The sequence below is a fragment of the Bombyx mandarina genome, chromosome 17, assembly GCF_030267445.1.
Source record: "Bombyx mandarina strain Sakado chromosome 17, ASM3026744v2".
NCBI lineage: Eukaryota > Metazoa > Arthropoda > Insecta > Lepidoptera > Bombycidae > Bombyx > Bombyx mandarina.
This window is the reverse complement of record NC_143223.1, coordinates 16267081-16279535: the sequence shown is the minus strand read 5'-3', so window position 1 is coordinate 16279535 and position 12455 is coordinate 16267081. Positions and strand designations below refer to the sequence as shown.

The 12455-nt window shown below is 38.5% G+C and overlaps 1 protein-coding gene across 1 annotated transcript; it reads left to right on the top strand.

Annotated features, from left to right (window-relative positions):
* The first annotated feature begins 4012 nt into the window (after positions 1 to 4012).
* Positions 4013 to 4660, top strand: LOC149501177 (uncharacterized). The gene has a single exon (XM_089734473.1). It carries the CDS (start codon positions 4013 to 4015, stop codon positions 4658 to 4660), a length of 648 nt encoding a protein of 215 aa, XP_089590599.1.
* The last annotated feature ends 7795 nt before the right edge of the window (positions 4661 to 12455 follow it).

Below are 12455 nucleotides of genomic sequence, written 5' to 3'. Positions count from 1 at the left end.
TCATCGCTCATGGTATGGTTGGGAGTTTCTTATTGGGGCTTAACAGAGGTACATTTTTGTGAGATAAGTGTAAAAACGAATGCAGTTGTGTATCAAAATACAGTCCTGACGAACCTTGTGGAACCTGTTTCTCATACCATGTTCAATAACAGGTACTGGGTATTCCCACAAGATTCGGCGCCAGCTCATAGAGCGAAGAGCACACAAGACTGGCTGGCGGCGCGTGAAATCGACTTCATCCGGCACGAAGACTGGCCCTCCTCCAGTCCAGATTTGAATCCGTTAGATTACAAGATATGGCAACACTTGGAGGAAAAGGCGTGCTCAAAGCCTCATCCCAATTTGGAGTCACTCAAGACATCCTTGATTAAGGCGGCCGCCGATATTGACATGGACCTCGTTCGTGCTGCGATAGACGACTGGCCGCGCAGATTGAAGGCCTGTATTCAAAATCAGTGAGGTCATTTTGAATAAACTTTAGTGTCATAAGAATCTATGTTTTGTTAAGTTCATTTTGGTATATGAATGGTTACATAATGAATAAACTTGTTTCAATTATTTTACATTAAACATGTGACAGAATTTATGACCTGACTAGGTATATTTTAAACTGGTGGTAGGACCACTTGTGAGTCCGCACGGGTAGGTACCACCACCCTGCCTATTTCTGCCGTGAAGCAGTAATGCGTTTCGGTTTGAAGGGTGGGGTAGCCGTTGTAACTATACTGAGACTTTAGAACTTGTATCTCAAGGTGGGTGGCGCGTCTACGTTGTAGATGTCTATGGGCTCCAGTAACCACTTAACATCAGGTGGGCTGTGAGCTCGTCCACCCATCTAAGCAATAAAAAATAAATAAAAAATATATTTTTAAAGTGATTACATTTTTTAGTATTTCTACATAATGGTTGGAGATTAGCTGCGTCATTATTTGAACCCCATGGAAGCCCAATGGCTGACGTAAGGGAGACAAGTTTTAAATTCAAAAGATTCTTGAATATCAAGCTCATCGTACCACAAATAAGTTTTAAATTATATATTTGCAAAATTCGATTTGCTGAGTATGATTTGTGTGATTTTCATATAAATAAGTTATTCGAAACATCTCGTTCAGAATTTTGTGGTTGGTTTTATTTTGTCTTAAAACGTTCAGAATAAAGTCTTTTGAATTTAAAAGGCGTTTGTCGTCGCAAATATAATAATAGTTACCGGCATTTTTGCATTATAAAATGAGGTTATAAAATTAGATGGTACAGTATTCCATTGTTGACGATTATCATTATGGTCGTCTGTGAGCTTTGACAAATTGTAAGGTATTCGAAATGTCCGATTTGTTTAAATTTTTTTATTGCCCTTGAAGGCAGACGAGCATACGGCCCACCTGATGGTGCGTGGTTACCATCGCCCATGGACTTCAGCAATGCCAGGGGCAGAGCCGAGCCGCTGCCTACCGCTTAATACTCTCCACAAGCCTCTGTTAAAGAAAGACATGACAAATAGTAACAAGAACGCAATAACCCAACGTAAACAGACATTTTGGAATAATGAACTGAGCTGGAATAAAGTCTGCTCTGTCCGCAGATGTGATCAAGTACATATCTGGTCGTTAATTGTGTCACAGGACATATGGACTACGATTAATGCTTGTAGCTGTATGAAAAAAGAGTTAATAAAACCCCACTTTAATAGAACTCATATTTGAGAACAATAAGAGATTAAAGTGACAAGGATTTTATTTGCGTATCGTCGTTGTCAAATCAAAATCTGCTATGTGCACTTTTTGAGATTTTTATTTTTTTTGTGACCTTTTCGTATAGTTCACAGCCCTATCTATCTACCGTATAAAAAAACTGTTATGTGTCTATAGCTTTAATATTTATCTACAGCTGTCATTTGTTATAGTTCTTAAAAATTTCCCTTCATATATATATTTTTTTATTGCTTAGATGGTTGGACGAGCTCACAGCCCACCTGGTGTTAAGTGGTTACTGGAGCCCATACTCGTAGACATCCACAACGTAAATGTGCCACCCACCTTGAGATATAAGTTCTAAGGTCTCAGTATAGTTACAACGGCTAACCCACCCTTCAAACCGAAACGCATTACTGCTTCAAGGCAGAAATAGGCAGGGCGGTGGTACCTACCCGCGCGGACTCACAAGAGGTCCTACCACCAGTAAAAAAAATGTCATATCATATAAAATTTGATACGAAAATGTTTTTACTCGTTAATTCAAAACAGAGTTTTGCACCTAGCAGATTTTGGTTTGACAGCGACGATATTTTATATTCTATTCTATAGCAATGATTTTTTATACAGCAGATATGTTATCTTCATAGTAACTGACTCTTCAAATCTGATCGCGCCATATATGTACCTATATATCTACATACCTACCGATATAGTGCACACACATGTTGACAAGTAGCATTAATGAAAAGTACAAAAGATGGGATAAGCGCGTGAGTAAAAAAGATAACTATAATTGGAACGATTGCACTTGTTATATTATTATTGCATTTGTTTAGACGCGACTAAAGACGAAACGTCCCAATTGGCCTGTTTTCGAGTCTTCACTTGACGTGTGCTTGAAACATATCTGCTTCTTTTTACATATAAAATATCATTGTTCTATAGCTATATATTAAAACAAATTGTCATTACATCAAAAGTTTTCACTCACTACTAGGCAATTAGTTGTAAGTTACTAGCTTCATAATTTCCACTTGAAGTGAAGTAGCGGTAATGGTACTGAGCTCCGAACTAGCTCCAGACTAAAAGCAGGCTAGAGTGCTTTATGTTTCAAGAAAGGTAAGTTTATATTCACTTACTAAAAGTTCTGTTTGGTGTTGTATAAATTGAATTGAGCCTTACAAATTGTAATGCAGGTATTGTTACTAACATCGCCTGCATGCGGAGATCACCAAACATTTCGAATCAATTAATGAGATTATCTAAAACTACAGTAAATGCGGGAAAGGTTAATGTTGCTATCCTTTACTATGTGAATCAGAAAGTCCTGGATTTAACACACAAATAAGTAAATCTGTCTAGGTAATGAAAAAAAAACACCTATTCAGAAAGCAGTTTCACCAGGGACATGCATTGGCAAGAAATTAACTTCTTTCCATATACATAAATGTACATTGTAACACATCATTTATAATACATTATTAAATCTTTACATATAATAAAATTAAGATGACATAGACAAGACGAAATAGGTTTTTTTTTGTTGTTTAGATGGGTGGACGAGCTCACAGTCCACCTGGTGTTAAGTGGTTACTGGAGCCCATAGACATCTACAACGTAAATGCGCCACCCACCTTGAGATTTAGGTTCTAAGATCTCAGTATAGTTACAACGACTGCCCCACCCTTCAAACCGAAACGCATTACTGCTTCACGGCAGAAACAGGCAGGGCGGTGGTACCCACCCACGCGGACTCACAAGAGGTCCTACCACCAATAAAATGCATTATCTCGTGCTTTTCCTATGAACGAGGATCTAATGCCACGATCTGTTGCCACTTCGAGCCCAAATTTGAGTCCATCAGTATTAAATTTGATTTATGTGGATACACTAAACTGCATGATACACAGTTTGGATTTTGTGCTGGGCTATCTACTGAGAGTGCCATTTTTGCACTGAAGCATGCTGTCAAATACTACACTGATAGGAAAACACCAGTGTGTGCCTGTTTCCTGGACCTATCAAAAGCCTTTGACCTTGTTTCCTATAATATCTTGTGGGAAAAGCTACTGGGAGAGGGTGTACCTCCTTCATTAGTAAATATATTATCTTTGTGGTATGAGAAGCAGAGGAACTTTGTACGGTGGTCCAATGTACTGTCGGACCCTTACAAACTAGAATGTGGTGTAAGGTAGGGTGGTTTGACCTCCCCGAGGCTCTTTAATATATATATAAATAAGCTACTTGAGGGGCTCAGTAGCACACACGTTGGTTGTCATATAGATGATTTGTGTCTTAATAACATTAGCTATGCGGATGACATGGTGCTGCTGAGCCCATCAATATGTGGGTTAAGAAAGTTGCTTTCCATATGTGAATCCTATGCTGAGGATCATGGCTTAGAGTATAACCCTAGTAAAAGTGAGCTGTTGGTGTTCAGAGGTGTAAACAAAAGTCCACCTCATGTCCCGCCACTAATGCTCGATGGCTTACCTGTACAAAGAGTAACACACTTCAAATATCTAGGGCATATTGTAAATGAGGAATTAAAAGATGATATGGACATGGAAAGGGAACGCAGGGCATTGGCTGTCAGAGGGAATGTAGTGGCACAAAGATTTGCAGGTTGTTCAGTGCCGGTCAAAATTACCCTCTTCAAGGCTTACTGCCAAACCTTTTACACAAGCGGTCTTTGGGCTACTCATACCCAAAAAACGGATAATGCCCTGCGCATACAATATAATAATGCCTTCAGGGCGTTGTTGAGGCTTCCACCTTATTGTAGTGCATCAGGCATGTTCGCCGATGCGCACGCGGATGACTACTTCGCGATAATGCGCAAAAAGGCGGCATCCATTATGCGTAGAGTAGGAGGAAGCACCAACAACGTCTTGAGGGTACTAGCTGAAAGACTGGATGGACCGACCCTGGGTAGGTTCATCAAGTTGCATGTTCTACATGCTGCTTGATGGGGCTGCCAGGGACGGAGTTGATTGATTTATTTAAATACTAACATAGTTCGTAAGTTATTTGTAATACTAACACAATATGAGACTTTTGTCTTGAAATAAAAGTTTTTATTTATTATTTATTTATTAAAGGGGCTGTAAGTACAGATCACGAACAATACACGACAGTTGGCGCACGAATATGCAAAAATGAATTGCTGTTCGTTAGTCTCGCTAAAACTCGAGAACGGCTGAACCGATTTGGCTAATTTTGGTCTTGAACTATTTGTGGAAGTCCAGAGAAGGTTTAAAAGGTAGATAAATATGAATCGGAATTCAATAAAAATAACAATTGCCCCCGTCGGACGGATTCCTTTTTTTATACGAAAGTTTAGATCTTTTATTTATCGATTGAGGCATTACGAAGTCTGCCGGGACAGCTAGTAGTTTATAAAAATAACGTTTTTATACAAGGACAGCCGTTTGATTAAACTGTAGCTATGGGTGATTTAAAACAAGTAACAATCGACTCCCTAATATGTTAAGGATGAATACGTGCGTCAATGAACTTTACGATTCGCCCACATGTTCTTCAGACATCACTTACTTGAAGTATTTTCATTTGCGCCTGTGTGTATTCATAGAAACACAAAACGTAAGCCTCACCCGCTAATTGTTTTTTATCAAACAAAGAGCCCCCCGGTGGAAATTTTAACGTAATTCAATATGACGTAAGCCACGTGAAATGTATAGATTAGACTTTGAACAAAAAAAAACAATTCCACGTAGCATCTGACCACGTAGCGTTTTAACGAAAATATCTACACATTCTATTGAATTGTATCAAAGCACGTTTAGTATCGGACGTGTTGTATTAACAAACCTTCAAATGTTTAGGTGGTTACGTGAAAAAAAAAACAGTTTTCTGAAGAACTCGCGTTACCTCATATTTTCGTGACATGAATTGGCAAACCACGACGTCTTTAACGCTGCGACGGACTCTGATTATAGTTTCTTCTAAGATTTAGTAGAGATTCTTCTTATACTTGGTTTGGTTCAGGATCAAATATCAAACGATTCAAAACTGTCAGGACCGTAACAGTAGCTTTTGCCTCTTATAATGTATTAATTTTTTTTTTTTTTCCCCACAGGAGAAAATCGCCGGATCCCCACCCGCGCGGCAGGTGGGGTATGTGGGAGTTGAACCTCACTAAAAATTCCTGCCGCTCACAACCGGCACCCTACCTCGGACCGGGCCGGAGCCCAGTCGGGGCTATTGAGACGGCGGGACAGGGTTGACGCAGAGCACATTACACCGTCCCACGGACGCCGGACCGGCGGCCGCCAGCGACACGACCACCGGTTCCCTCGTTCAGCGGGCCGAGAGCCCGCTTTGATGGCACCGCGTTACACCTTCCCCCAGAGCGGTCGGGCGAACGCGGTCTACCATCACCCGGCTTCCTACTGCGGGTGAGCGTAATAATATAATAATGTATTACATGATGCATCTTAAAAACAGATAAGTCATTGCACCTTTTTGTATTAGGGTTTTGGTGGTAGGACCTCTTGTGAGTCCGCACGGGTAGGTACCACCACCTTGTCTATTTCTGCCGTGAAGCAGTAATGCGTTTCGGTTTGAAGGGTGGGGCAGCCGTTGTAACTATACTTGAGACCTTAGAACTTACACCTCAAGATGGGTGGCGTATTTACGTCGTAGATGTCTATGGGCTCCAGTAATCACTTAACACCAGGTGGGCTGTAAGCTCGTCCACCCATCTAAGCAATAAAAAAAGGCGTAAATACATTTTTACATAATTTTTAATCGTTTATTTAATCGTCAACATAGCTATTTGGTCGATGTAAAAGCTTCATAAACTTCATTCGTAATCATTTTAATTACTAAATTAGGTTATAAAGGATAAAAAAGATATTAATGTCGTCAATATCAGCTATCTCGAATTCTGAATTACCCTAAATAGCGTTCGAAAGCTCCCACAGAAATCTATCCGGAGCTTTAGATAGAGCATTAAGTTCAGTTCGCGGTTAGAGGCCGCAAATTGCATCCCAGTCCCGCGGAGGGTAACTGGTTAATTGGTTACTAATTGGCACCCGATGCAATTTGAATAGAGCTTTCCAAAGCTTGATGAATTCAAAGCTTGCGTGTCGTTTTGTGAATTACGCTTAGTCAGGACTTTTAAAGCTTGACGTTTGAAGTTTAAACTGTAAGGTGGCCAACTAAAGGTAACTCAGTGGTAATTAAAAAGTTTCATTACTCTTAATCAGTGATTTTAGTTTTGATATCAGAGCTGGCTTCTTCGCTGCCCTACTGGGGCCCATAGACAGCATATGATGCCCATCTTAAGACATATTATAAAGGTTAATTTACACTTTGAATCGGACTGTTTGATGTCTTTATAACATGAACAGATAGACGATTTGGATTCTGCATAAATAGAAGTTACTTATACTACATAAGAGAGAAAAAAACGAAATGCGGAGAAATATTCGTTGTAGACGCATTGTAGACTGACTCACTGACTTGGAATGACACAGACAATCTGTCATGACTATAAACACATCGATATACAGGCTATTTGTTGTGCACGAGTGGATTTATAAAACTACCCCGAAAATGATCGTAGTTAAAATATTCGGATCAAAAATTTCAATTTTCAAGTATTTACTTTGAATTGAATCAAATATTTACATTAGCAAAACTCTTAAAAGCCATTGTAAACAGTCAATAATGGATCCGTATAATTGATATCGTTCAATTTAGTTTGCCTATTGAAACTAGATGAGAGATTTACTTGTGGCAGGACCTCTTGTGAGTCCGCACGGGTAGGTGTTAACACCCCGCCTGTTTCTGCCGTGAAGCAGTAATGCGTTTCGGCTTGAAGGGTGGGGCAGCCGTTGTAACTATACTGAGACCTTAGAACTTACAACTTTTTTTTTATTGCCCTTTTAGACAGACGAGCATACGGCCCACCTGAGATGAGTGAGTGGCTACCGTCGTCCATGGACTTCACCAATGCCAGGGGCAGAGCCAAGCCGCTGCCTACTGCTTAATGCTCTCCACAAGCCTCGTTTGAAGAAGGACATCTCAAAGTGGGTGGCGCATTTACATTGTAAATGTCTATGGGCTCCGGTAACCACTTAATAGTATGACGTAATTCTAATCAGAGTAAAGTGATTGAGGAGTTGACCGTTGTATGATGCAATCGTATCCCCAATACAGGCTTTTATATATAGCCTTCGGTATTAAGGTACTTTTCATTCTTATTTGAATTGTAAACCAGTAAATCCGATTGATCCCGTTGTGGAGTCACTTCGATCGTGGACACAGCCTCTACTAGAAGCACGCTGAAAAACAACATAATAATATCACTCTCTGTGTTCTCGAGCAATTGAAAATAGTAACGATGCCGCGAAATTAATCAAGCCTACTCTTGTATTTACTGCTTATTTGTGAGGACTCTTCTTCAAACTTTATATATTTTCAATTAATTTGCAAACGTAGAGCCCTTAGAAATGCTTGAAACAATTTATTAATCTTTGCGCGTGTTATGAGTCTGGAAAATCGGAGCCGTTTCCCGTCTATTTCTGCGGCACAGCAATAAAGCCTACTGGTTCAAAAGGTAAGGTAGTCGTTGTCTGAAAGCAATAAACAACCGCATGCCACTAACAAAAATATTGAAACAATAGTTACTTAGGTCGAGAGGTAGGATTAAATTAAAACAATTATTTAATTACTGTTTTAAAAGTGAAACTTCTTTAAGCACGTTGAGAGTAAAATATAACTCGCGGCAGATTCGTTACGGCTAGAGAGAAAAGATACAATTTAGGAAGAGCGAGAGTGAGAAAATAGACACAGCGTCTCGCGAACCACACGACCGTGGAGAGAGGGAAAATACAAAGCGAGCTAGGTCGTTTCTTTTATACACATTTTGTTTACGGGCGTCGGCCACTAGATGGCTTGTTATTAGTTTCTTATTGCTCCTGTAGATGGCAGTAACATATTAAATATCTTGTGTTTTATATTCATAATAATTTGTATTTAAAATTACTGAAAACAATCTCATTATTTATGTCCTTATATAAGAAAACTGACAAAGAGTTCAGTATGTTTTTCACGCTTATTTGTCAACCCTTTTCGTCTTTTTTTATCAGTAGCCATTAACGAGCTTAAGTTTTTTTAAATAAATATATTATGTATTTTATTTATTCCACCTCTAAAATGGAAAATTGTTGATTACAAAACATAAAAGAAAATGGAATACATGAATTGAAAAATGGAATGATTAATTTTTTTCAGTACTTTAACCTCGAGAATGCTCCATTACTATAATTACGAATTTTAATAACATTTAAAAGTAATTTGCTTAATTTAGTAGTACAGGATAGCTAATTTGATTAAACATAGTAAATTAGCACCAAATCTTCACAGCAGAGGACGAAATATTAGAATACAAAATAAATGAACAATTTTGTCGATTGGACATATCGCTTTAGTAAATAATTATTATATATTCTAACATAATCCACATTAAGTTGTGTTAAAGTAAAGGTATTTAATTAAACTTTATACTATATCGTCTCGCAAATTATCCACACTACACTAACACGATGAGATGTTTTAAAATCTTCTATATAGTTATTTATAAAAATGAGTTGCTGTTCGTTAGTCTCGCTAAAACTCGGGAAGGGCTGGACCGATTTAGCTAATTTTGGTCTTGAATTATTCGTGGAAGTCCAGAGAAGGTTTAAAAAGTGAATAAATATAAAAATGCTCGGAATTATATAAAAACAAACAATTTTGTTTTTCATTTGATGTGTCCCCTGTCGGACGGATTCCTTTTGTTTTTTTTAAGTTTATTTTATACAAAAGCTTAGGTCTTTTCTTTATTGATTGAGGCACTACGAAGTCTGCCGGTGCAGCTAGTTTTCAATAAAAAGGCTTTAGGCCAACCTTAAATAGCGACTTCGGAATATAAAGCCACGTACTAAATAAGTAATTACACAAAACGTACTGTACTAACGCTGCGCTCGTAAACATAGATGGCAGCACTAACGGAGCCGGATTTTATAGACCCACGCACTATTTCTCCGGGTAAGTTGTTAGGATGTAACCCATGTTGATCCCAGGTAGAGTTAATGTCACTATTGAAAGCTTTTAGTGACTGTTTTGTTCCGTTTAGTATATGGTCAGCCATATCAGAAGTTAACCAGTAAGGCTTTAATATTAAACAAGCCTTCTCATTGTTATTATTGTTACGCGCTGGGGTTCGGGATAAATAAAAATTCTACCGAAGTATAAATTGAAACCATATTAGCACGTAGAACACTTAAAACACTTTAAAATTTTTAATTCAATTCTTCCGCTTCGCTTCGGGTGATCCGTTCGCTGTTTCGCTTCGAGTAGTTCCGGTTACTAACTGATTGCGTAGCATTTCTGCAACGCTTTTATAGTGGATACGACATCCCTAGAATCGTCGAGAGCATTTCTCACAAGTCGAATACCTTAAATGTGTGTTTCCGCTATCTGACAATAGATGACGTTGTACTTCTCGAGCGTTCTAGATGTTACTAGACCGATATTCGTTCGGCTATTTGGCAATAGATGGCGTTACTCTTACCGGCGTAACATTATTAAAAAAATGGGAAACCACTTTTTAACTTTGTTATTCAAAGAGACACGAAGGTAGCTTAAGCTTAATTATTTTTTTCGGGCAGGTGTTTGGCCCAACCTCCTACAAGGTTTCCGCGCTTTAGGGCACACGTGGGTTATGACGCAAGGTTATGATAACCCTGTCTATGTCCGCATTCCTGTTTGTAAGCTGGGACAACCGTTATACTATATGTATATTTTTTATTGCCCTTATAGGCAGACGAGCATACGGCCCACCTGTGAGTGGTTACGGTCGCCCATGGACTTCAGCAATGCCAGGGACAGAGCCAAGCCGTTGCCTACAGAAAATTGTGGTCTGTGGATTGTTAGATCTCGGGTCTCATGGTAGATCGTGGCATTCATTTTGGAATGTCAAATAGAAATGGAAAATTAAATAGACAACCTTAAAACGTTTGGCAACCCTGCGGGCGGAACCTTCGTAAAATAAACATCATTTTTACAGCATGTCGGGTACACGAGCACACCAATCTCCGATTTTTATTGTTATGTCATTTTATTGCAAACGAGTTTTATTTTTATACAGATATTGTTTTATCGCAGATCAAAATAAATAATTTCGTTTTTGTCTCTTATTATTAGTTTCGGTTAGGGTTGTCCAAAATCGAGTATAATGTGAATCCCGTTCATGAAGCGATGTCATCAATAGCAAGCTCATAATGAGTTTACGTCTTGGCCCCTAGTTTACTTGCTCACAGCTCACTTGATTTTAAACTGTTACCGGACGCTAGCTATTCTATCTTTCCAATGACTTTCAGCATGAGTCGGCATGACTTTTTCACAGCAGAAGTAGGCTGGATAGTGAGGCAGGATAGTGGGATCGAATAATGACAGTAAAATTTTGAAAACGAATTGTCAGTAAAAATAGATCTTTTGTAATATAGTGGACTGACAGATTTTGAATTAAATCGTTGCCTATTGGTAAAATATATCGCTATCGTCCGTTAATTTGAAATTGAGCATTTGTTTTTTTTTTGACAATTTTTTTTAAAGTCCTATATACATATTTAATTATCAAAATCTAGCAAACAAAATAAAGGCGTATGCATACTTAAACTTTAATGGTTCATTAGAAAATAATACTGCGTTCTTCAATTGCCAGTTATTCTTGTATTACCCATATCACAGGATACACACCTCATTGCAGGATTTTATAAAGAACGTGACCCTATTTTAGTACTTAAAATAATAATTATAATACTCATCAGATTAAACACTACAAAAATGCGTAAATTAATTTACCACAAAATTAAGTAGGAACAAACTTAAAAAAATATCAAACTAATAATTAGTGATGTAAATATTTTAGGTGACTACGAAACATCATTTAATAAACGTTCTAAGAGAACAGTTGAAAGTAAGAGTTGAGTTTTGTAACGAGAATCGGTTAATAAAATATCTATTATATCTTTAGTAGTTAAGATGGCATTAAGGAAGAGGCGATGTTAAAGCGTAAGCGATGAGAGAAAACGTATTATCGTATGTTTAAGTTGTACAAGCGTTCTAATGCTCATTATAGGACTGACAAGCATGGGCAGACAATTGATAAATAATTGAGAAGACCTTACATACATTTCTTCTGATTCAAAGTCGAACTGATTGCTGTCTTCTATTCTATAAAATATTTTTAATTTTTTTTTACCCTTGTAGGCAGACGAGCATACGGCCCACCTGATGGTGAGTGGTTACGGTCGCCCATGGACTTAAGCAATGCCAGGGGCAGAGCCAAGCCGCTTCTTACCGTTAAATACTCTCCACAAGCCTCGTTTGAAGAAGGATATGTCATAGCGCTCGGGAAACAGCGTGGAGGGGAGCTCATTCCAAAGCCGGATGGTATGTGGCAAAAAAGATCTCTGGAAACGCACTGTGGATGACCGCAGTGGCTCCATGTAGTACGGATGAACTCTACTCCGGTGGCGGGCGGTGCGAAGGTAAAAACGAGATGTAGGTATTATCTCAAACAATTCCTCAAATCTTCTACTCCTATTCTTTTATTTGATAGAGCATAGTTTACGCGCACCCTAATGTAGAATAGGAGGTCTTCGCTAGAAAGTAATTAACTAAGTCGAAGGCTCTTCGACGAAGGAACAAATACACCCAGTTATCAACTCGCAACAATCCAAGAACACT